The sequence below is a fragment of the Berghia stephanieae genome, chromosome 5 (assembly GCF_034508935.2).
Source record: "Berghia stephanieae isolate SIO BIC M18660-M18661 chromosome 5, UCSD_Bste_1.3, whole genome shotgun sequence".
In the NCBI taxonomy this organism is placed as follows: domain Eukaryota; kingdom Metazoa; phylum Mollusca; class Gastropoda; order Nudibranchia; family Aeolidiidae; genus Berghia; species Berghia stephanieae.
Genome location: NC_088364.1, coordinates 56974677 through 57002176, shown reverse-complemented (window position 1 = coordinate 57002176; position 27500 = coordinate 56974677). Strand labels below are relative to the sequence as shown.

General features: G+C 33.3%; 2 protein-coding genes across 9 annotated transcripts in view; one reads left to right on the top strand and one right to left on the bottom strand.

The window, feature by feature from the left end:
- LOC144973281 (ras-GEF domain-containing family member 1B-like) overlaps positions 1-7656 on the top strand; it is a 105524-nt gene extending 97868 nt beyond the window's left edge. For all 8 annotated transcript variants that reach the window (XM_078915536.1, XM_078915537.1, XM_078915538.1 and 5 more), the window contains 6 exons: positions 414-452; positions 858-953; positions 1355-1507; positions 2520-2586; positions 3228-3300; positions 4168-7656. In XM_078915536.1, coding sequence (XP_078771662.1) covers positions 414-452; positions 858-953; positions 1355-1507; positions 2520-2586; positions 3228-3300; positions 4168-4195 — 456 coding nt within the window. In that variant the 3' untranslated portion in view covers positions 4196-7656. The remainder of the gene's footprint in view (positions 1-413; positions 453-857; positions 954-1354; positions 1508-2519; positions 2587-3227; positions 3301-4167) is intronic.
- Positions 7657-11964: 4308 nt separating this feature from the next.
- Positions 11965-27500, bottom strand: part of LOC144973280 (tissue alpha-L-fucosidase-like) — a 15904-nt gene continuing 368 nt past the window's right edge. The window contains exons 2-9 of the mRNA XM_078915535.1: positions 24056-24296; positions 23047-23153; positions 21655-21785; positions 20573-20706; positions 19521-19618; positions 16864-16996; positions 15823-15993; positions 11965-15428 (exon numbers count right to left, since the gene is read on the bottom strand). Coding sequence (XP_078771661.1) covers positions 15107-15428; positions 15823-15993; positions 16864-16996; positions 19521-19618; positions 20573-20706; positions 21655-21785; positions 23047-23153; positions 24056-24296 — 1337 coding nt within the window. The 3' untranslated portion in view covers positions 11965-15106. The remainder of the gene's footprint in view (positions 15429-15822; positions 15994-16863; positions 16997-19520; positions 19619-20572; positions 20707-21654; positions 21786-23046; positions 23154-24055; positions 24297-27500) is intronic.

The window sequence follows — 27500 nt, the reverse complement described above, 5'->3', positions numbered from 1 at the left end:
AAGGTAATTAGCTTGTATTCGTTATAAAGAAAATCTGATACTCGGCTTTATCCTTTCTTTTAAATTTATTGGTAAGGTAACCAGTTGTGATAGATTTAAGATATAAGCAGAAATGAAAGAAAATAGTAAGCAGCTTTGCTGCGATTTAGCAAGTGATAAAAGTTATTTATATTTTTTATAGAGATGAGGATTTGATAATTCAAGTGTTAGATGTAATGAGAAAAGTCATAAAACTATCAAAGCACCCACCTGTCAATTGGAAATAAAATACGAAAAACATTTGATTAGATCTAAAGTTAAAAGATAGTGTGATTTTATTTTAAAAAATTATTATTTATAAGGTTCTTTACTTTCCTGAAGCAGATGTTTCGTTTATGTACTTCACTCATATTTTTTCAATTTATTTTTTACAGTGGGCAAAAGTAAACAAGGAGAAACTTCAAATACTAGAGGTAAGTTATGAGGGGATTTGTGGTCATTGAATGATAATCTCCGAATCCTTTTTGTTCTTTTGCGAGATTAGTAAATTTTGTATCTTCTACAAAGTTTGCCCTTTGTTTCTTTTTTTTTTTTTTTTTTTGTTTACTTGTTTTGGGTGGGGGGAGGGGGACCGATGTGGTTTTTTTTTTTTTTTTTTTTTTTTTTTTTTTTTTTTTTTTTTTTTTTTTTTTTTTTTAAGGAGGGAGGTATGAATCTATTCTTTTAAAAGAGTTTGTTTGAATGTTATTATCTTGGCTTAACTTAAAATATGCACACCTGCTTGACAAAAATGCATAAATTCATATCTAACAAACGAATTCAAGATTATGATAAGCTTTTTAAAATAAAGGTTGATTTTTTCTCTTTCATTTTTTTAGCACCAAATGGATCCCAGTAATAACTTTGGTAGTTATCGATCCTGTTTGAAAGCCGCCATGTGGAGGTCACAGGGAGCAGCAGACGACAGGGAGAGGGTGAGGATGTTTCCTGATTATTTATATTTGACATGTTTTACTGGTTACAACATTACAGGATATGTTGTTAAAAGTTTTTGAAGAGAGGAATTGGAAGAGAAACAGGGAACTGAAAGACTTTAAATTTGCGTATGGTTGTCTGAGACGAATATTTTAAAGAATTCATTTGCAATTTTAATCGATTCTGTTTGAAGAATTTTTAGTCTGCAAAATAATCGTTGACATTTTTAAAATGTTGTATTGCATATTCGATTTCATATAAATAAAATATCCAAATGAGAAAAAAACACATCAAGGCATATTCTAACTTTAAGGACCAAATTGTATAAATAGATACATAACTGAAAACATGAAACAATATTTATTGATGCATTGTTTTTATTATATCCTTCTTTCCTCAGATTGTGATTCCATTCTTCAGCCTGTTCGTCAAAGACCTTTATTTCCTGAATGAAGGTTTTTGTAGCAGACAGGAAGATGGCTCCATTAATTTCCAGAAATGTTGGCAGATGGCCAAACAAATCTCTGACCTCATTACGTGGCAACATGTAGAGGTAAGTTAATATAAAATTAAATTATAACAGTATTATTACATGACTACTATCGAGTACGTAAAAGAAGTAAGAGGTAAAACAGAACATGTTCCATTCTGAATTTAGAAGTTGCCTAATAACAGCAAGATTCTTTTTAATGGAAAAAGATCAGATATTGCTTATGTGTCTTACTTAGATCGAACTCATGCCAATTTCTACCTACAATTTTGTCAAGCAACTCAATACTGTCCGAATAAAGGGTAAATCTGCTTTTAACAGCTTTTAAATGTATTAATTTGTATAGATTATTGTTGATTCAATTGCTTTTCGATTATATTTTTGTCTTGTCCAGTTTGTTCCTTTGAGTGATTTAAGAATAGTACATGCATTAAGTTAGTTCTTTGGCTGCAACGTATAGAGTGCCTCAGATAAATTTATATGGATAATGTCACTATAGTATAAATCCCTTCTTTAAAAGATGTCACATAGCATTACATTACATTGATATTACACAATCCATGACATCACCTTACAACATGCTACACATTGCGTTACATTACATTACATTACATAAAAAATAATATTGCATTGAATTGCAGTATACTGCAATATGTGATGTCATGCCTACATAGCATTAATTACATTACATTAGCTTATATTATGTCATATCACATTACGTAAAACATTATTTTGCATAGTATTGCATTGATTTTTACACTCACGACACATCGCATATTTAACATTACTTAGATTACATTATTTAACATTACATTACATGGATTACTTAATGTTACATTACATTTCATAAAACATCATATTGCATTGCATTGCATCACCTACATCACATTGCATTACTTTTCATTACTTAGAATGTATTATGTTAAATTACAATTTATATAAAATAATTTGTGTTACATTACATTATACAGAATACTTTATGTTACATTACATTACTTAGATTACACAAGGTTAAATTACATCACCTCATATTATGTTACTTACATTACATACGCATATTTCCTTTTTGTTCCAGTGTCCATTCGAGAGGCACGACAATATCATCCACTTCATCCTCACCACTCCAATCTACAAAGAATCAAGTAAGAAACAATTTTAAATCATTAAACTTGCAGTCTCGTAATTTAGGAGAAAAAGATACCCAACTCGTTTACATATTCACAATCACTAAGATTTACCCGCTGAGATTAACTCAGATAATCTCAGCCATTTCGTAGATATTTGATAAAAGTCCCTTGTGAAATGATATCATGTTTTTATATAGTTTGAGTCTTTAATTTTTCAATCCAAAACTTTGTTTGATATTATTTTATAATTTAAACATATACTTTGACTATTATAATATGTTTCAAATAGAGATTAAGTTATGATTATAATATATACATTTTTGTTAAGAATTTTCTCAAAATTAAGGAAGAAATGTTGTAGAACAGTGATTATATCTAAATATGATCAAATTTGATTTTAGAAATTACTGTGGAACGAAAACACACAATTTATACATTACCCAATTCTTAACGCTGAAACTTCTAGATGTTTATATATTTGATTTTCTTTGATGTTGTCAAATATCAATAAGATGATTTGACTTAATTATATGACTATACTGTTGTATGCAATAAAAATTATGGAAAAGAAAGTCTGAGACGAATTATATATATATGAAAAGAGCTGAAGTGAATTGCGTTAATTGCTTTTATATTTTTTTTAAATTTCTTCACAGCGTTATCCTTGGCATCATATGAATGTGAATCACCAGAAAACATTTATGACAGAGAGAGATGCAAACAGCTCAAGTAAGTGACATTGGAATCAACTATACTACTACTACTACTACTACTACTACTACTACTACTACTACTACTACTACTACTACTACTACTACTACTACTACTACTACTACTACTCTACAACTACTACTACTACTACTGCTACTACTACTACTACTACTACTACTACTACTACTACTACTACTACTACTACTACTACTACTACTACTACTACTACTACTATTACTACTGCTACTACTACTACTACTACTACTACTACTACTACTACTACTACTACTACTACTACTACTACTACTACTACTACTACTACTACTACTACTACTACTACTACTACTATTATTATCGTTATTATTATTATTATTATTATTATTATTATTATTATTATTATTATTATTATTATTATTATTACGACTACTATTACTACTAATACTACAACCACTACTAAAAATAAGTACTTCTACTACTACTAATACTTCTACTTCTACTACTACTACTACAACTACTACTACTACTACTACTACTACTAGTACTACTACTACTACTACTACTACTACTACTACTACTACTACTACTACTACTACTACGACTACTACTATTACTACTACTACTATTACTACTACTACTATTACTACTACTACTATTACTACTACTACTACTACTACTACTACTACTACTACTACTACTACTACTACTACTACTACTACTACAACAACAACTACCACCACTGCTATTCCTAATACTAATACTTTTATTATTATTATTATTATCACCATGAACATCATCATCGTCTTCATCATCATCACCATTATTACTATTGCTATTTGCAAAACATGAGACTGTAACTTCTATAACAATGAATTCTATCTTTGACAGGTCCCAGACACCATCATCACCATTATGACTACATGGACCTCACAGCAAACGGTCGTCCTACTTGTGTATCCCCAAACCGTCCCTTCGCCACACATCTACATCATCTTCAACATACGCAGCATCTACGTCATCTTTATCTTCAGCATCAGGAGCATCATATCCATCATCTCCTTAAAAGAATTCACATTGAATCATTTCCTTATAACGTCCACTATAACAATTGACCACAAATGTCACAAATCTATAATTGACATGAGACCAATGGATTGTACAAGGTCTTTTTTTTAAGTGGATCAAATGTTGAAAAGATGGCCATGATGCCTACAATTTTCCTTTTTAAGACCAACAGGAAAATTTATATCATTCAAGAAATATCAGCAGTTCAGTTTTAAAATGGTAGCGCGTTTTCAGTGAGAAATACTCAATTCCCGGTCAGTTATTATTTTCCCTTATGACCAAAGGGTGATTATTATTTTTTTCACTCAAGTTATTCAAATTTTCAAAGATTTGTTGTTTTTTTCCCCTCCTGGTTTTATCCGAACAAATGTTGGGTATTTGGATATTCATGAATTGATCGGTTGTACATATAAAAATTTTAAGACTCCTACAAAGTCACTTTAGCTGCTTTCTCCTTATATGATCCGAATATTTATTTAACAAAGGGTTTTAAAGCAATGAGCTTTCCATTAATGGTTTGTTTTAATTATAAAGTAACTTTTATATACAGTGTATATAAAATTGTAGTGAACTGAATGTCCTCACATTGTGTATCATAAGATATATAATTCCTATTGTTTTAAATTAAGGCGCTTTATAATAACAGTGTCACACTTCCCTCTAAAACCAAAGAAAATACAGGCCTTTGCTATTAATCTAAATTATTATTGTTCTTTTATGTCTGATTCATTGAAAAAATTATTATTATTTTGATATCCATCCTATTGTTGTGTACCTTAGAGACCAAATAGACATTGACAGAAAAGGGTAACATGATGTCATTAAAGATGTGCATTGTTGTCAGCCAGTGTGTACTTATTAGCGGGATCTGATAACCTAAATTGTTGTGGGCTCATAGTCTCAAACAAATGCAACATATTGTCCATGACAACAATGTTAAATCAAGCCCATAATTGTGTTTGGTTATCAGACCTGCAAATAAGTACACATTGTCGTCAGCCAATCATTGACTCACATTTTTGTCCTGATTTAAAATCATTATATAAAAAAAGTACATGCTTTGCGTGAGATTCAATGGAATTTTATTTCTTTAAAAAATTAATGGCACATAAAAGAACAATTCGTGAAGAACTAAATCATTTTCAAAAGACTGCTTTATATAATAATTAAAGAACAATTAATATGAATAGTTTGAACGGACTAAACTGCAACGTTTTAAAACTGTATATATGTATTTAGATTAATAGCATGTGGTGTAATTTGTTTGTTGTTTTTTTTTAACTTCTATTAAGTGGACCAAGAAAACATTTGATTATTTCATATCATCAATGTAATATAAGTTGGATTTTTTTAAAATCACATCAGTATCATTTTTTTTTTATTCAGTCGTCAACATATCATAAATGTAAATAGCTTCATGCTATTTGAACCTTGTTTTATTTTTGCAGAATTTAGATATGACATCTATTTAAAAATCTATACAAATGTACAAAGCACCTCTAATCAGAGATTTGCTTTGCTGGTAAAATCATTACATCTTTCAAATGGTTTGGTTGTAAAATCAAATTACGTATTTATTTGAGATCAAATATTTTTTTCTCCAAAACATGACGTGTCAAACGGAATAATTCTCACATTCGAAATGGAAACCAACCTGAACAACTTTTTTGGGGGGAGGGGGGAGTTGATTTTAAACTTCTCTTGTTAACATTGACTTCGTATCACTAAAAGAGAACACACAGGCTAAAATTCTGAATGCTGAGTACCGTGCATTTCAAATGTTAGCCTTGTTTTTATTGTTTTGACTTTTTTGGTTTTTTAAAAATTGTTTATTAAATTTTATTTTTTGTTTTTATTTGTTCGCATGCTTATTTTGATCTCAAACTACACCAAATTATTATTTTTCAAAATCAGATGCATCTTCACATCACATGAAATTTACTCATAAAGCTTCAGGTTTCCAGTGTGGATTACCATTTGTAAATAGGTATACTTGACTCTTGACCTTTATGAACGACAAATAAAAAGCAGTGGTAATGGATTTACAACCAAACCAATTCGTAACATGTTTTAATGGTGAATGAGATTGAATCTCCTATCTCAAAATATTATGGTGCTATTATTTTGTAAATATTGAATTAACCCATGCATGCTATTTGACAACACGCACTCCAAAACGGGTTATCTGAAAATATCTGGAAATGTTTTTCAGCTTGATTCAAGTGAATATCTCGCCTATCGGGCTATTATATTGTTGCTCCTTTATCCAAAATAACACACTGTTTTAAACATTTGCGATTTTGTATTGCCAATGAGTGAGTAGCGATTTCCCTTTTAGATTATTCATGACTTCATTTGGTGATGAAATAAAGGACGTTTGGATATTTAATCAATTAATGACACTCACTCTTTGAAGTATATTTAAGGTTACTTTTAAAAACTAGCCTGTTGCAGTATGAGGCAGAATACTCCAATGAATTTTGAACCCACAGAGTTTGTCTCCAGCAGAAGAGTAACTTAAGCGACTATTACCATCAGCTCAATCATTACTCTTTATAGTCCGGCTTATCCACTGTAATATAAAATAACCCATTTTGGAGTGAAGACTTTAGTTAAAAGTGAATTGTGTGTGCCTGAGTGTACATGGCTGTATGTGTGTCCGTGTGTGTGTGTGTGTGTGTGTGTGTGTGTGTGTGTGTCAGTGCTTACCGAAGACCAGATAACCCTTCTAGTATCATTCCTTTAAAAATATTGAAGATAAGACTGGAGATTTGCTTAATAGACACATAGAATAGAACAATGACAAGAGAGAGAGAGAGAGAGAGAGAGAGAGAGAGAGAGAGAGAGAGAGAGAGAGAGAGAGAGAGAGAGAGAGAGAGAGGGAGGAAGGGAGGGAGGGAGGGAGAGAAAGGGAGTAGAGAATCGGGTTGGGGAATCTTTTTATTGGTTATATTCCATTTTCTATATATTTAAATATTCATTTACAATCTTAGAATGTAAAGAAATTGCTCTTTGTACTTAATGGCAAGAGTTTCCTTAATGTTGGTGCCGACAATAAATATCAACAATAATATTATGTATATTTGTATAATGATAATATATTGCAAATTATCAAATGTGCAAGCTTTAATTATTTGGCTGTTGACAACATAACCTTTTACAGGCGAGGTTAGATTTAGCTCTGCCTGAGATTATTTTTACTATTTTCAACTAATTAATAACAATTTTAATAACAACAATTTTAAAGGTCCGACTCACATCGTTATTGGTAGAATACAAAAATCAGATAAGAATGTCTTTGAAACAGTGTCAGACAAAGCAAAAAGAAAATTTTACAATAACAAATAATCAAAACTTTAAAAAGTCAGCTTGCATGACTGTATTATTCTATCTGCTTTATCTCGCACTGTTTTACATACTCCTTTTCAGATTTGATTTTTATCACATCACAGTAACTGAAAAAAAAAAAGAAAGAAAGGAAACAAGTGTCGACATTAAAGCGTTAATGTGTACACAGGCCTTTAATATTTTGGCTGTTATGAGAATGTAGTCTAGTCATGGAAAGAAATAGATCTAATCTATTAATTCAAACTAATTTTGACAATGGCAATTTAATATTATGCATCCATGACATTCCACTATAACCTCAGTTTGTTTGAGAAGGGGGGGGGGGGGGAGTATCTTGTTTTTTATTTTCCCTTTTTTTTGTTTTTTTTTTTGGGGGCGGGGGGTGGTTTTTTTTTTTTTTTTTTTTTGTTTTTTTTTTTTTTTTTTTTTTTTTTTTTTTTTTTTTTTTTTTTTTTTTTATTTAGAAGAACCGCTCATTGCTCTAAATATCAACATTTAAGTAGGATCCATGTGCATCGGATTTTTAAATAATGCATTCTATAAACAAATAAAATTACTCACAATAGAAAATTAAAATGAACAATTATAAAGCCATCTTTTAAATATCAAGCAGGAAATACAGGAAAGCCCATTTAAAATATTTATAAATAGTACAACTCTTTTGACCTTAGACTCAGTTGTCAATGTTCAAGGATAGGCTTAATTTTCTCTCTTCTTTCACGAACCATATCACTCTTTTTTTTTCTTTTTTTTTTTTTTGTCATCTCCTTACCATCCATAGGAAAACTTTTTCATTCGTCATCATATAATTAACATTTTTCCTAATCGATTTTTTTGTAAATCCCAAAATTTGAGGGAAAAATTTTGTTGCATCTATAAGAACTTAATTCTGTTTGGGAACATTCGTCTTGCTGGACAAATTATGTATAATATGTACTAATTGCTTTTAAAGAATCAAGTTTTGAGTTGGCCAAGAAAAATCCTGTAACTAGTCGGTTAGGAGAGAGTTAATGGACATGTATAAAATGATAGATTGGAAAGGCATTGCACTATCATCCACGAGACCCAGGCTGTGCCCTACTGTCGGCATCTTGTGTTTATCAAAGGAACTTAGCCCCTGGCAGGTTGGGTCATTTTGGTCTTTCTAAAGAGATTATCCTCATAGGGATAAATAATGGGAATTTTTAAAATTTTAATTTATTTATTATTTTATTTTTCTTCATTGTCGTCAAGATCAGAGAATTAGACAATTATAACGTTATTGGTAATACTTAAACAATGGTCCCTTGACAAGTGAGAATTTTATACAGTTCCTATTTTATATTGTTTTTATTATATTTAAACACTCTGATTTGATATATTTTATACTCTACCAAGAGAGCAGTTAAGAGCAAGCAGACCCAGGCTTCAAGAACTCAAGCTTCAAAGTAGAGTTGTTGATGTTTAAGTAAATTCGCTGCTATTTGTCTTTAGGTGAAACTGTTAAGGTTAACTCTCTCCATACCGACCATTTTCAATATTGTTTTTATTGAAATGTCATACTGTCCCACTACAAATTGAGTTTTTAAACTCAAATCAAAAGCAATAAATACAACAAGATGTTTCCTCTAATTTTGTGATTTGTAATACAAATCTGAATAAGAATAATATTGTTTGTATCGTAGGAAAAATGTGACGATTTTACTATAGTCCGTAAGTAGAGTGTTTAAAGTAAAATCAGACATTGTCTTAGATTGCTTAAACAGGTTACATTGTATATTCAGGGCAGCAAAGTCTGTTGTATCTTATTAAATACGATATACAGTGCCATTTTTGCCTTATACTGAGCGGCAACATATGCATATTGAAGATTCGAATAACGTCATAGTTTAAACCATGAAGATGAGTAATTGCTTAATCACATTTTCTGTATCTTTCTAGCAGTTTGTATTGGCTTTTACAATGATATCCTCTCATACTGCTAGTATACATGGGAAAATGTGTCTATTGTACTTATATTGAAATCAGTGCCTGCCCAAAAGGCAATATTATGCAACATAGAAAAGCAGCATAGAAAGTCGAGAGCAATATTTTATTTCTTGTTCTTGTTCTGGCATTGGTGGCAAAGACAATTTGTAAAATGTGATGCTTAGTTGCATGTCTGATGAATCTCAAAAGCTAAGCGAAGAAGAGGGGGGAAAGTGCTATGTTCCATATTTACTTTAATGTATGAGAACATGTTTTGTTTTATATTTTTAAAATCACCATTGATATATAATATTGTTATGGTACTCTTTAAAGGGGTATGTATTTTAGTCCTGTAACTTGATGACGTAAAATAAATCAATTAAATATTTGTTGTAAAATTTAAAGTCTTTCTTTTATTTATGTCACAATGAAGAGACTAGTGGATTTTGATAATCTTTCAGCAACCAATCTTCAAAAAAGTGTGGAACGTAAAAAAAATAAATACACAGCTCGGAGAAAGGCACACTAAATAGGTCCCGATAATATAGTGATCAACTTGAGGTAAAGGCACCAAGATCCATCCCAAGTGCAGTCTAGATTTTTTTCAGACCCCCCCCCCCCCCCCCCCCCCTCCTGTCCACCAATCAGTGATTAGGCAGCTGGAACTGATAGATTTGGTGACGAGTACATTGCGATAGACTAACGTCCTGTCTAAAGGGTTAGCAAGTGAAAGTGATTGCTACTGTGCTTTTGATCCCACAGTACTGGGATCAATTCTTGTTCCATGGGTTATGGCTTTGAATGACTACTTAGTCAGGATAAGCTATGCTGTAACTTTTTTTTTTATCGCACTTGCTTCACTTTGAAGTCATTTCAACATTAGTAAAAATGAAGATGGTATAAAAGTCAAAAGATTTAAATCCATTTATTAAGCACCAAATTAGAACGCAAGACAACAGGAACCAGTTCAACAGATATAAGTTACATCTAAGAGCAAATTCTCAATGCCTTGTCCTACATGTTAAGCTTTGCTGTTAGTTTGGGACTCTTTGTAGTTAGCTTGGAACCATTTAAAGTTCCACAATGACACTGCTCCAGGAACTCCTACAAAAGGGGTACCTACACTCAGACTATGCCATTTTTCGAAAACCTTACAATGACATGATTTATAGTGGAGAAATGATTTACAAGGAAAAAAAATATCCTCTTTTAAAATATAAATCCATATCTGACTCAGCAAAAGACGTCAGCCAGCATAAATTTAGTAGAAACCAGATAGGCCCATTCCAGAACAGAGACAAAAGGATGCATGAAAACGACAAATGATTCTTCTTCTCTTTCTTTACGCCTACCACCACTGCATCATTGGATACCATCGCCTCAGCATTCCACAAAAGAATATAGATAATCCATCAAACAAGATGTTTGATGAAAACAGGAATCACCCATGTTGTTCAAATTGAGTAAATTGGGGCTTGAAAATCTTGCCCGTCTTTAAAAACAAAAGTGTGCAGCAGGGCTTGAACCGAGGACCTTCCTGGTCACAGAACAATGCCTTAACCTCTTGGCTACTTCGCACTCACCCCCCCCCCCCCCCCCCCCCCCCTCAAATGTTTGTTTTGTTTGTTTTTAAGGGTTTTATGGCGCTAGCAACACATTAAGGTCATATCAGCGCCAGTAAAAAGGAAGAAAATGGGAAAGTAAAAAGTTCTAGAATTACAATTAAAGCACCCAAGAAAAAGGAAGACAAAGGGGAATTGGTTCAAATAGGAAACATGTAGATTCTAAAAGCACACCATCAAAGTACCCAGTTTGAGATCACCTAAATGTCTCATCCAGACACAAGCAAAGGTCCCCACTAAGAGGAACACACTCAAATGTTTACAAATCATATATAATATGTATACAAAACATAATACAGTGCATAACAGAGAGATGATTCACAAGGAAAAAAATATCATCTCCCAAAACTAACCATACATTTGAATGTTTCCCTCTCAGCCAGGGTCAGGACAAAACCAAGTAATCTCATTCTAAGACAAGACAGAAAGCAAGTTGGAAAACAGGTACAGGGGGATAGAAGACACAGAAAGTACCTCCCTGCCCACTATGAGAGGTTGGAACCCCACCCAGCCCCCTCAAATGGATGAACAAAAAGAAAAAAAGCAAGGCTGGAGAGAGATCGATAAAGAATCCACAGATCCAGGGTGGCAAAACGTTATCCCTCCTTTCTACTCAATAACACAATAATAGACATTTAAAAAAAAAAATAAAAAAAAAATCAAAAGCAATGAAAAAACAGAAAAATATCACACAAACGCTCTATTTTGGAATATTTCCCAAAAAAATAATTTATTAAACTTTCTTAAAAAATGGATTGTATATATCAATAAGTAATATTAAAATGTAATCTGTTTTTAAAAAGTCATGGCATACAGTTTCAGTCAACCAAAGGCTGACTTACGAAAACAGTAAAGCTTGGTAGATTAGATCTATGTTAAATTGACTTTTAATTTGTGCTCATCCTGAGCCAATTAGTATTCTTGTTGACCCTGAGTGAACCGAAGCAAAATCACAGCTGATTAAATTTTTTTAAATATTGAGTGAACGCGATACGAGTTAAGAATTAATTTCTTAATCACTCATAGTCGATCAGATACAATATTAAAGCTTTATTAGATATATTTTTAAAAAAGGAGTCCTCCATTAGGCTGATGGAGATTGAAACACAAGGATGATAGTCTATTGCAAAGTGGTTTCCACCAGATCTAACAGACCCTACTACCCCATCACTGCTTGGTGAATAGAAAGGGATGTGGGAGAAGAAAAAAATCTCAACACCTGGGATAGATCTCGGCCCCTTTGCCTGTGAACGTAGTGCTCTACCAACTGAGTTATCATGACCCCCAAAGATCGATTGTATAGGATATCCAAAAAATGTGTTTCAATTATGGGGTCGACTTGAGACGACATACAGCTAGTTGAATCTACCATTAGTAGACATTATAAGTGCACAAGTGTCCAAAAGCCAAGTTGTTAAAGCACTCGCTTCAGCAGCATAAGGTAGGGGACCCATCCCCGGTGTATTTGTGATTCCTTTTCTGACCCCCCTTTTTACTCAGCAGTGATTGGGTAGTTGGGTCTGTAAGATATGGTAGAAAGTACTGAACAATTGACTAGTATCCTATCCAATGGGTTAGCAAGCAATTGCTGTTGTCCATTTAGAGCTATAGAAAACTGGATAAACTCCATGATGCTTTGAAGAAGAAAACCAGTGATATATGCTCTATAAAAGACAGAAAAGTGTGGAAAAACCATTGATTAAAAAATAAAGTTTGCCTATTTTTAAAGTATTCTATTTCTTTTTCTCCTTCATGGTCGCTGTTACTAATGAGATTTGAAACTCATCCTGGAAAATAATTGTGAATATAACATTCACTTCAGGTAGCTTAGTAGAGAAAAGATTGGAGATTCATCAAAAAGAACATTTAATGACAGTTGGAATAGGTAGTTGACAACTTTGTGCTAATCAAACTAATTTACATTTATACAAAAAAAAAAACAACCCCCCCCCCCCCCCCCCCATTAAAATAAAATTGTTTTAAGAATTAAAAACTACCTAATAAAATAAAATAATTCAAACTTCAATAGTGACCTATCACCTCCATTTGGTATTATGTATTTTGCTATAGACAGGGAAAATTGAACTTGAAAGTAAAAATCATCATTAATGACAATCTTTCTTACAAATAAAAAGCAACATATTTCAGAATTTTAAAACCGACGGGCTGGAGCTCAGCTGGTCACTGATTTGGATAAGCAAGCAAGTATTCCATGATTTAGACCTTAGATCCAAATTTCATCGAGTAGTTAATCCTAAACATAACAGTATTTTGACACGGTAGGTCATGATTAGGTAAAACTGTGACCAACTGCATCAATCTTTTACTATGTCAGCAGGGCAAATAAGATGGAAATTAAATTTAAAGTCGCATGAACATGAACAGAACAGAGAATTTTGAGTATTTTGCAACTTAAGACAATGCATTAATATTTTTTCCAATAAAAATATCTTAATAATGTAGCTCAACTTTCATTGTTAAACATTTTAAATCAATTCTGATTCATCCTATCAATCAAAATAAGGAATTGAGGGAGGCAGTATGACGCAAATTAATATAGTGAATTTAGTACAACAGTACTTCTTTAAAACATTTAATATTTATCAAATACCATGCTTCATCATTTAAACACAATAGTATGCTTTTTAAACAAATTTACAATGTGATTTAAGACAACAAAATTCAGATTCAAACAATTCAGCTGTGATAGGTTGATCTTGAAATAACAAAAAGGTAAGAAAATAAAAGAAAAAAGGATTTAGAAAACACTGTATTAAATTTATATTAGATCAACATGTATACATTGTATGTGATGCATCATTTTATATACAATTGTACTGCCTGTTTCATTGTAAGCTATTTTGTGAAATGATTAGAGAATGATATCTACAGAGTTAAGTGCCATACAAATGCCACACTAACATTTCAACCCCCCTTCCCCCCGCCCCCCCCCCCCCCCCCCTTCCCCACAAAAAAAAACAAACAAACAGAATAAATTTATGGCACAGCTCACTACTTATCTGTGAAATAATGAGTTTGAGATTTCCTTGTCGATCATATTTATCCACCAGCGCACCAAATACACGCACCAACATTATTCAGTCTTTCATTTTCACAAGGAAAAATGTATCTGCACTGGTGTAATGTAAAAAAAAAAAAAAAAAAAATGCATGAAAATGATGGTGTTAGACACTAACAAATTATATTAACACCAGTACTTACAGTATAACAAGTTTATGGCGAGTTTGCTCAAGAAAGTAGTGTTTGCATTTGACGACATTTTTGACCACAATAATGCCCGGTACAATAAAAAATTGAGGGTATTAAACAGGGAATAGAGTCAATTAATCATCAATATAACAAGGTAACATATATCTTTCTAAAGTTCCTAATTAGTCCTTTCTAATTAACCAATTACTCTCTTTAAATAAACTAATCGACCACCTTGCTTTACTTTGCAATCGAGAAGAGAAGAAAAATGAGTCTCTACGATTCACTTTGTTGCCATTAAAAATAACGGTAATGGATAGTAGACCGATTGATGGAAGACAATGTTACTTTTTCTAGTTAATGCACAACTTTTGGGAATCAACAGTCCTTTTGAAAATTATTTTTGGTGCAATCCTTATGTTAAGCATCAATGGGAAAAAGTAGAGTTAAATCCGTTTTCTCTATAATATCAATTCTATTCTTTTCAAATACCTATTTTGCTCTGATTCCTAATTCAAATAATAACACTACATTTATAAAAGTAAGCATCCTGCATGCGATATAGTTATAATAACAGAAATACAAGCATATCGTGACATTATTTACTTTGTCTTTCAAAAGCCGTGACAACATTATCAGACTTTATGAAGTCTTATTGCATCTAATTTATGAGCAAATGAATTCCTGTCAAGTTTTGTTTCGTAATTGATTAAATCAGTAATTTTAAAAACCCATGCCCATTGACAGGGCATCTTGCTGTATGGAATTTTAGGAAAAATGATTTTCACTCCTCCTCCAGGCACTGAGCTAAATTCTAATTCACCCTTAACCCCAACTAGTGATATGGAAGTCGACCAGGATGCAATAGGATCTGCTAGATAGATGTAATCTTTGTCTGGCCATTTCAGAAGGATGGCATACACAACTGTCTGAGAGGCTTCTTGCTTGGCAGTGTACCTGATTCGGAAAAGAAAATATGAAAAATAAACGTTGACATCAAATATAATAGAAAGTTAAAAAATCCAGCCGAATCATAGGGCTTATGAATCTCAGTAAGGAAAGGTATTCTTTTGTCATTTTTAGGTTTCTTTCTTTTTTTCTTTCTTTCTTTTTTTCAAATATATTCATTTATTTATTTCGTTATTTAAATTAAAAAAAAAAAAGAATAAATATGAATTATAAGCCGTGTATGACTGTCAGCTAATTGCAAAACAAAACAGAACAAAACTATGCAATAAACTCAAAGTCATGAAAAAGCCTGTATTATCATCATCATCATCATCATCATCATCATCATCATCATCATCATCATCATCATCATCATCATTATCAATGTATTTCGATGACTTACCAAACATCTTTGGCCATGGAGTCATTCTGATGTGACCAAACATGAGTTTTATAAATAGCCTCTCCATTGACATCCAGCCATGAACCAATTTGAAGTAACCTTTCTTGGTAGATAGGAGAGATATCGCCATATGATGTGGGGCCTATGTTTAGCAACATGTTGCCACCAAGACTATAAAAAAAAAAAGAAAAAAAAAAAAAGAAAAGAAAAACAAAATATTCAAACTCAATAATCTGAAAAAAAAAATACCTTGAGAAAATTACATGGGCTCCGAGGTCTATTTGTCTTTTTACAGTCTATTCAAAGTGCAAAATAATAATGAATATAACTATTATTTTTTCTCCTTATTTACTTATTTCACTTAGTTACTGTGCAAGAAGGCAATATGCTGTACTGATAACGATTTAATAATCCAAATAAAAGATGATGAATGCAGGAATTATAATCACTCTCACAATACATTGCCTTATGTCTCAACCTATCAAAATCTGATATTCGAAAATATTATATTATGCAAACATCACAGATTCTGGAGAGTCAACAAATCCTAATACATTATCATTGTAAGCAGCATGTCCCTAAACACCTTGCCGATCAAGGACTGATGATTGACATTGAATTGTAATCTCAAACAAGATTGGATGGTATAAAACTTATTGTTCGTGATCTGGTGATGGCTGGGGACTGGTTAAATGAACAGTCCATGAAGAGGTAAATACTAAATTGTTTAAGCATATTGTGAACTTGACCCAGAATTTTGGAAAGGCTGGAAAATCAACTACAGCACAGAGAAATTTATTTTGCTCCCATGCTTGTGAAAGTGATACCTGAGCAAATTGGATAATTGGCAGTAATCTGTACTTCTTGAACTTTTGGACAATGGCCAAATAAATATATATATATATATATATATAAAAATCAAATAACGATATGAGTTTGAAATTCCTTGTCTTCATTTTTCTAAAGATAATTTTTTTCTGGCAAAGATCTTGATGTATTCTTTTTCCAAGGTTTAAAGGCAGACATATAAGCCTCACTCACCTCACAGTTGTAACTAGTTGACGGATGATCCTTTCAATAGATTGAAAATTTGACAATTTGGCATTGGCCCTGAAACCCCAGGAATGTACATCAATTTTCATGCAATTTTCCCACTTGTGAGGGACAAGTTTACCTGTAAGAAAAAATATATATATGGGCTGGCTGTCATTTATTACTGAAAATTGTTTATTCTATAGATAGTATGCGGACATAAACAGCGGTGTCCTAATTACAATACAAAAACCAGGAAAAACGAAAGGACCCGTAAACAACCTGCGCCCAATAACATTACTGAATACCATAAGAAAAACACTGTCAACTATTGTCCTCAACAGAATTAGACCGAAAATAGAAAAATATCTATCACATAGCCAAAGCGGGTTTCGCCAAGACCGAAGCACATCGGACGTTGTATGGACACATAAATGGTTGGCAGCAAAGGCACTCAAAGAAAACATATCCATAACAATAACCGGAATCGATATGTCCGCAGCCTTTGATACGATCGACAGAGGAAAACTTTTGGAGATATTAACAGACATAGTAGACGAAGACGAGCTCCGAATAATCCGATTTCTCCTCAGCAACACAAAGATACAACCAAGGATATACGGGGCCACAAAACAGACGCAGTTCGAAAGTAACATCGGGACCCCCCAAGGAGATAGTCTGAGCCCGATTCTGTTCACAATATACTTAGAACACGCTCTGAAAGAAGTTCGAAAAGTCATTCCAAAACCAACGACTCATATTGAGAATGCAATCCCTAGAGAAATCGCCTATGCAGATGACGTAGATTTTATTGGATCAACACCAGCAAATATAGACATCATACAAAATACCCTCATGAAATATAACCTCCAAGTCAATGCCAATAAAACCGAATTTACAACAATATCGAGGAACAAAGAGGAATGGAAAAGAACAAAGAAAGTCGGCTCACTAATTGGAGACACCGAGGATGTACAAAGAAGAAAACAGCTATCAAACGCCGCACTCAGTAAACTCACCAATGTATGGATTAGAGGTGACAAAATAAAGAGAAAAACCAAACTGAAACTGTACCGAGCTCTTGTAAAACCGGTACTTCTGTATAACTGCGGCACTTGGGCGTTGACAAAATCCGAAGAAGAACATCTGGATGCCTTCCATCGCACACAGCTAAGAAGGGTACTGGACATCCAATACCCAAAAAGATCTCAAATGAATCACTCTATAAGATCACAAAAGAAAGACCAATCTCCCTTGACATTTTACAACAACGATGGCAACTTTTCGGTCACATACTACGCAGGGACAAAAACATACCAGCTAACCAAGCCATGTCGGGATATTTCCAAAAACACGGGAACCTTTTCAGAGGAAGACCGATCACAACACTCCCTGTGATCCTAAACAAAAACCTCACAACACTTGGACAAAGCATTAGTCTCATAACGGCAGGGGACCTTGAAAATCTGAGAACCCTAGCAGAGGACCGGCAATATTGGAGACACCTCACACAGGAAATACTGGAAACAGCGAAGGCGACCCGATCTTTCGGTCGAGACGCGAAAGGCATCTAAGTCAAGTAAGTCAAGTATGCGCTTGGCTAAGACGCTCACAACATTGCCATCCAGAAGTATAATGGACCAACAGACAAAACTATTGTAACCATGAACTTATATAGTCTGGTTAATACAGTTTACTGAGAATTACTCATAAACGCAGATGGCAAAAAAAACAATAACAAAGATCTGAGTGACGTCAACTTCATTCTATCTATACACGCATTTTATTTGTCCAAGTGCTATAAGGCAAGCCTATTAACAGGATGTTATAGAAATATGAATGAAAATGGATGAAAAAGATAGGCCAACATTCCTGCAACATTTGCAAGGCATGTCTTTCAAAATATATTTTGCATGACCTTCCTCATTATTAAAATGTTCATTTTGGCAGTCAAATTTATTTCAAGGGACTTAAATGCAATTGTGACACTTTTATGTCATTTCAGTGTCAGTAAAAAGACATGATAAAAGTGTCATAACGATTTAGTTATTGCTACCATGAGGCAAAGAAAACATCTAAGGGAATAATAAATCATTAATAAGAGCAAGAATTGATGTAATTGATTATTTGCATCTGACAAGGCATGCAGTTTATGTTTATTGTCATTGTTGAGAAGGTAAAATGTGAATGAATAGGGACAATCAACACATGTTTACAATTGTGCTCATATGTTTCAGTGCTGATTGCAATTATTGTGTAACATGCTGAAAATTGAGTTCAACGACAGCTGCTGCAATAGTAACGTGTAATTTTGATAGGTTGCTTCAATAGTAGAGTCTAATTGAAATGCTGCTAAATTGGAATAAATTCTATGAATTGTTGTTGTTCCAATTATGCAAATGGATTTGACTGCATTAAAATTTGATATTGTTTAAACAAAAGAGAAAAGAGGGAAGAGGTCAGGAAGGAAGGTGTGTGTGTGTGTGTGTGTGTGTAGGGGGGGGGGGGGGGGTATGTCTGTGCGTTTGTGACAGTGAGAGAGAGGGGGAGAGAGACAGAGAGAAAGAGAGAGAGAGAGAGGGAGAGAGAGAGAGAGAGAGAGAGAGAGAGAGAGAGAGACAGAGAGAGACAGAGTGATAAGAGAATATTGAATAATAATTACTAACCAGGCTGATAGTGGTCCTTGCAATTCCAAAAACTTCCATGCTTACATTCCGTATTATTCCCCCATCTATCATTGACAACTACAGTGTCCTTCACAGGGCTGAAATATGTTGCAAAAGCATATTACACGATGTTGTCTAACAAAATGTTAAATTCTATCACATGAAAGCTGTCTTTTTATCGTGATTCACTTATTTTATATTTCTGCGATGGGCTATTTAATTTCCTAGTTTGTCATTGTTTTGTTTATTCGTCTTAAAAACCATTTCTATCATCTGACATTCACCAATATTTTCTTTTCAACAGGTCTTATTGAATCAGAGACGCGTTTATGTAAGCAGATCCCAAAGCAGACTTGTGATTAAAGACATGTACTTCCATTGATCTAGTTTGGGGTTTTTTCTATGCCTGATAGTGCATTTTCTACCACTTTTGATAAAATTCATTAACCTCATAGAAAAAAAAATAGAGTGTAAGTAGTCTGGTATTTTAAACAAAATTAAATTAACTGTGACATACTGCCTAAATTTCATATCATAAAAGGGCGACCCAGATACTAAAAAGAGAATCGAAAGTCAGAATGATCGTGATTAAGTAATTTGAGAGGTAGATATTTTTTTGTGTGTGTGCAGATCATTAATAACATTTTAGTCACCTCAATAAAAGTGCAGATACTGAACTTAAAGTAATAACGTTTAAATTCGACTTTTGGTTTCTAGTTTTGTCCTTACAGAATACCAGAATGGTCCATGGGTCAAAAATAATGAATCTTATCCTTTCAAAGATTTGTACCCACACACACACACAAACACACACACACATTTACTTATATACAGCTTATATTTTCTCCATGATGAGAGTTGGGCAATTGTATTACTGCACCGTTGCACCATAAATGGTGGGCTGCCATAAATCCCCATATATAAAACATAATATCAACTTTTTATAATTTGACTCCCTGTGCCCGATGAGTAACTTTTCTATTGAATCTTTTATATTCCCCTAATAACCTCTACTTTATCCTCTAAACGATAAATTTCCATTTGGTGCTTACCTGTCATTAAAAAGCCATGCCAGAAATTCCTTGGATTTCCAGTATGTGTCTAATGCCTCCCAATCTCCATCTGACCACACCACATCTGGTTTGTAGCGATTCACTATCTCATATAGTTCTGGCATGGTTTTCTCCTGCACAATATATTTACAAAGAGCAGTAAGCATAATTTTTTAAACAATCTAAATCCATGTTATATACAGACCTACCTACATGGAATTGAAAAAAAAAAGTGTAGTTTTCAGGGGTATTAACATGGTAGACATTATATCTATTGTTTAAAATGACCAGTTTATCCTTAATACTTTAAATTAATGCTTTGAACTTGTTTATACACAAGCTCAGGCAACAAAACTTTTGTTTTCAAGAAGCTTATTGAAATGCATATCTTTATATCAGTTTGAGAGACGAAAATTCGTAGTACTACCAAATTTTCATAGTACTATGCAGGTCTGCAGATAGCGTCACCTTAGGGTATTTAGAAAAAAAAGACAAATATTAATAAAAACAAATCATAGATACATGCACCTGACTGTTTCAAAATAAATATAAACCTCTTTTTAAGGACGAAATAACTTAATACCTTTATAAATACTCATATTCCTGAGCAAAACCACAAGTAGGTTATTCAAAAAAAATTGTTATTTAAGTAGCCCTTATTTGAGCTCCTTTAAAACAAAATAAGCTAACTATAAACTCACAACTAATTTGATACAATAAAAATGATGTTTTAAATATTCTATTCCAGTCTGATCAAAGAGGTAAAAGTTAAAGAAATTCTAGTAAACCTATTAGTTTTTAAATATCAAGGGCCATGACAGTAGGTAGTTGAGGGGATATTGATAACCCATTGAACAAACATATCATGACGTCTAAAATTAATTTTTAAAAAGCCAAACTCTCCAAATACATAGTTGCAAAAGGTTTGGTGATTTTAAACATTCCCTAAAGTCGTTTGAATGTAGCAATACAATATGTGTTTGCGTGTTTCATTCATTTAATAGTTTTCTATGTTCACCTATTTGCATGTAAAAACATTTTTCACTTGCAGATTCATACAAAATCTCTATTGTTCACCTTACCGTAACAAAGGTTTGTGTCTTGAAGCTGTTTTTTTTGTCTTGCAGGTAGAGTGGATTAAACCATTCATACATTGAGTGGTAGAGACCAAATCTCACATTTGTTTTCTGCCGGATAGCTGTAGCAAGGTCTCCTATAAATTTAGAAATGATAAGCTAAACTAAGATAGGGATAAGTACAATGAGTACAAATTTTCTAAACTATTCACATACTGATCAACAAAAATTGCTCAGGGGTAGTTGCATGGCAGTAGAAGTAGAACTGGTATCAGCAGGCCTGCCTATTATTATGAAAAATTCGTAAAATTACGAAATTTTTGCTCCAATTTCAGAACTTAATGAGCAGCTCTAGGTCATTAAAACGTATTAGAAATTAAAGTACATACCAGACTATACCATTTTAAGGATTTTGAAGAGTTAATCATCATGAAGTTACCGATAGAGACTACAATTTTAATCTCCTAAAAATTAAAAAAATTTTTAATTTCAAGTAAGGTAGCTGTGGTATTAGTAGTAGTTGTAGTAGTAGTAGTAGTAGTAGTAGTAGTATTAGTAGTAGTAGTAGTAGTAGTAGTAGTAGTAGTAGTAGTAGTAGTAGTAGTAGTAGTAGTAGTAGTTGTAGTAGAAGTAGTAGTAGTAGTAGTTGTAGTGGTAGTAGTAGTATTAGTATTAGTATTAGTAGTAGTAGTAGTAGTAGTAGTAGTAGTAGTAGTAGTAGTAGTAGTAGTAGTAGTAGTAGTAGTAGTAGTAGTAGTAGTAGTAGTAATAGTCGTAGTAGTAGTCGTAGTAGTAGTAGTAGTAGGAGTAGTAGTAGTAGTAGTTGTTGTTGTTGTTGTTGTAGTAGATCAGCAGTAGTGACAGTAGTAGAAGTAGCAGCAGCATTGGTAATAGTAATGGTAACAATAGAAGGAGGAGAGTGAGAAGGAATAAGAAAAGTATACTATGCACAGCCTTTTGTGAGCACTTATTTGGTATTTTTGGACAAAAACATAATTGTTTGATTGAGACCGATGTCTCATATTTTCACTTCAATATTGAATTTCAAGAGAAATAATGTTAATAATATGCATAAAAAGCTTCACTACTCACTACTAAAATGTGTGAAAGAGTTCATATATGAGATAAAAAAAGATCAAGATGAAATGGATGTGTTATGACTTTTAGACATACCTATTTCACTTCACAATCACATACATTTTTATAAAACACACACACGCACACACACCTACACACAGACACAAGCACGCACGCACGCACACATGCACACAAACGCACACACACACACACACACACACACACACACACACACACACCATCCAATGAAAAAAATAAGCCCTATAAAATGCCCTCATGAAATAAGATGGCTTACTGTGACAGTACAAAGTGCCAACTTACCAACCAGGTCTCGTTTGGGTCCAACATCCCAGGCATTCCAATTCCAAGAGTAATTGGATGGCCAGTTTGTGAATCCTTCATGATGCTTGCTTACCAAAACTAAGTACCTGGGTATTTTTTTTTTTTAAATTTAAATACAGAACATTAATTCATATGATGGGTCATTTCAGATATTAAAAAAAAAAAATTAAAAAAAAATTATTTTAATCCCTTCGAAAGTATTTAGCCAGCAGTTAAGCTTAATAGCCAATATCCTCAACACAAACATATAACATAGAAACACTTGAGACATTGAGTATGCTCCGGTATATGGGGTGAATTTTTAATTCAGAAAAGTGAGTGGAGCAGGCACTTATGTTGGTAACAACAAGAGATGAAGTGAGTAGAAAAGTGCCAGAAGACAATAGAGAATAAAAAAATGTTCGCGGCGGTGATGGGGGTTTGAACCCGCGACCTTATTGGTACGATAACTCCGCCTGGCCGGTGAGAGCATGACTCTACCGTATGAGCTATCCGCGAACCCAAAAAAATTTCGTTTCAAACTCAGGTCATTCATCACTAGAGTCTTCTCTCACCACCTACTGGAGACCGCGGGTCCAACACACACACAACCAACGCGAAGTATTTAGCCAGCGGTTAAGCTTAATAACCAATATTCTCAACACAAACATATAACATAGAAACAATTGAGACATTGAGTATGCTCCGGTATATGAGGTGAATTTTTAGCTAAAACAGATAAATAGAATTTAGTTTCTGGATAATGAGTATAGATAATGTCAACAAAAAATAAAACGCAGATTGTTGCACAATAAAATCTGAATAGTAAGAAACATCTAATTCTAAAACATCAAAAAGTGCAAACTTTAAGGTCAGTCAGTTAAGTGAGCTGCTTATCCAGTACAATGACTTTTATCCAAATAAAAAATCTTTTCGCTTGTGCTAGTTTTGTCAAAAAATAATAACATCTAATTAGAAAAAGATGAATATTCATTTACGAGTTACTTACTTGGCACCAGATTTTTTAATAACATCTGCCCAATAAAATGGATCATAGAATTCGGCCCGAAATTTGGGAGCAAAATCAGGATACGTGAAGTCAGGTGGATAGTTTTCCTTCATATACTTGGCGTACTCTGCTCTTTTCTTCTCACCCTGCCAATGTTCCCAAAACCACTCACTACCAAATGCTGGGACGGAGAACACTCCCCAATGTATGAAAATACCAAATTTTCCTTCATCATACCAGTCTGAAAAAAGGATATATTCACCAATGTGACCAAAGAGTAATAAACTAAGATCAAGTAAAAAAAACTTTCTGTCAATAGTCATGAAAAATCCTCATTTTAATAACGACTATTGATGGGACCTTCGGACATTATTAAGGATTATGCCGACTGAGGACGTGTAAAGAGACACAGAAACGAATCGTCTCGGCCACAAATAATGTGAGTGACAATTTGTATTCTATATTAGCTCTAACCATCATTATCGAGCACTTTCGTACCTACGAGTACCCACCAACACTCATAAATATATATATATATATATATAGATTAATTACAAAAATTACATTTGCATGGCTGGCCATTCCATGAGAGGATATGATTTTTCAAAACATGAAAATTTGAAATTTTCCTGATGTGCTCGGGAAGTTCATTCCAAAGCACAGCAGCAGAATATCTGAAAGATCTTTTGCCATAAGACGTTGTTCTGACCCTTGGAATATCAAGGAGGTTTGAATATCTAAAATTGTATCTGTTATTTTTCAAAATGACCATATCAGATAGACAAGGAGGAGCAATTTTGTATAAAATTTAAAGATAAAGTGTCTTTGTTAGACCTACACTAGAATATAGTAGCCTTCTGGGAACCTCACCACAAATCAGAAACCCAAGAAATCAAACAATTACAAAACAGAGCAGTGAAATTTATAAATCAAAACAACAAAGATAAAAAACATGAAACTGATTCAAACCTCAAACGACTACAACAGAGAAGAAAGCGTGACAAAGTAACAATATTTTGCAAAGACCTAAACGATCAAGTTAAATTACCCCTCGGTGATATTCAACAAAATAAGAGGAAGTCCTCCAAGTTTATGTTTCCCCACTCAAGAATGGATGCACACTTGTACTCGTTCATACCATCGACAGTAAGACAGTAGAATAGTCTCACATCTCCAATGAAAGAAAAATACTGTGGTCTGTGGAATCTTCAAAATCTGAAGTTACAGACTTAAAAGGAAGAAGAAAAAGAAGAAGATATTGTGCTATATCAAACAAAAACTAGAGAGAGAGAGAGAGAGAGAGAGAGAGAGAGAGAGAGAGAGAGAGAGAGAGAGAGAGAGAGAGAGAGAGAGAGAGAGAGAGAGAGAGAGAGAGAGAGAGAGAGAGAGAGAGAGAAAGAGAGAGAGAGAGAGAGAGAGAGACTGAGACTGTAATAATGTTGTTAATCAGATGAAAATTAGAACCAATTAAGATCATTGAGTTGCAAGGTACATTGACTTGTAAGGGAACCAGTTAAAAATCCTAACAAAAATGGCTCCCATGTGGCCTTATAAAAGTCATGTCATTTTCAAATATGGGACACTCTCATCCATGCTTCTAATAAACAATGATTGATGTAAGAGTTTCTTACGTTATTATATTTTTTTAAAGTATAGTTTGAAAAATGTTTCTTTTGTAGTTTTTATGGTTTGACCGGCTCTTTGGAGAAGGTTGATGGCTGTTTTATCCTAAAAGTAACTGATTATAGCCACGCATAATGTGTTGGATATTGTGCCAAAAGCCAGTGAAGATTGTGGATTAAACTTAATTACACCAAAAAATTTAAAAAAATTTAAAAAACCCTCTCTGTATTGAAACATAAAAGAGACAATTTTCTTCCATTTGCAAGCTGCACAACAACTCTCAACATCTCAACAAAAAAAAAAGCAAGTCAATTTATCCATTTAATTTGAATATCAAATATCATCTGATGTAAAAACTAGCCATGAGGTAAAAAGAAGAATCACACATTCAAAAAATGCCTTTAATAAATTGAAACCTCATATAAAAAAAAAGAAATATTGAAATAAATTATACCAAAATATGTGCATTGGAAACCTTTATAAGGTCAGTCCTATACTGATGTGAGTGTTGGAATATTAAAAAAATAAAGAAATAAAGTTGGACACTGCTGAGATGTTGTTCCTTAGAAGAATCAAGAGAATATCCTGGACAGAAAGAGTGACAAATGTATTGGATCAAACAGACAAAGACATTTTCTCCTTTGAACCATAAAGGACCGAGAACAACCACAGGAGAAAGACAGTTAAAATTTTTGGTCATATATACAGAAACAGTAATATCTCAAATAGGTTTTGTTCGGGAAAATTGATGGGAAAAAGCAGAGGTAGACAATGGTCAGGCTATGTCACAAGCCTCAGGACACGAACTGGAGAGATTGATGCGACAAACATTGACTTTCTGAGACAATCAGAGGATAGTGAGGATTGAAGGGCCATGATTGCCAATGTCAGCACCACTTGATGATAATGATAGCCATACAAGAAAATGGTTGCATTTAATTTTTAAAAATACAAAATAGAGGAAAAAATAAACTTGCTGCTCACTGATATGAAGCCATCTAAAATTTAATGTCCTTATATTGAAGATTGTCATGAAAGCATCTTTTCCCAGCCTAGCTCGGTGCATAGTTGATTCCTTGGAAAAGGCTCTTTACTCAACTCATATTCTCACACCAGACTCAGGTGTAAAATGAGTTCTGGCAATTAACAGCAATGTCTCTGTTTTTAAAAAACGTGATATCGCCTAACAGGCGTTATGTCGATTCCTACATGTTAAGTGTTGATGTTGGCCAGGGACCCCTTGTAAAGCACTTTGAGCATGTTGAGTGGATATTAAAAGCTCAAGTTTTTTTTGTTTTTTTTTTCCATTGGATAATTTTTCTCAAAGACCTGCCAAGCCTAAGAGTGGATTTTGTGGTATTGATTTTGATTTCCTATGATTTTTTTCCTCAAATTTAAATACAATGTATATGACAGAAATATTCAGAAATAAAAATTAGAAATATGCCACTCTGCAAGGACATTGATAAACCCTTTTCATGGGTTCTATTAGGCCCCAATCGCATTGCTGGTACATTTATTTTGGTGAAGTCGATTAGTCAGCAGTTTTGATTAGCTAATCAATGAGATGGAATTATGATTTGGAGTTGGAGGAATTTTGGTCCTAAACTTCTAGGGGGAGATGCTGGGATTATGATTGGATTCTCTAGAAAGACTTGGTTGGTATTTAAGTACATAATAATGTTCTTTATTCAAATTACTGAGCTTGATTTGTTGCAACAACAAAAAATTGCATTCATGTCATAAGTTCTGATTGAAACGCCCACTTGACAAATTATGTCATCAAAAATTAAATGTGCTATTCGATTATCTTTTCATTACT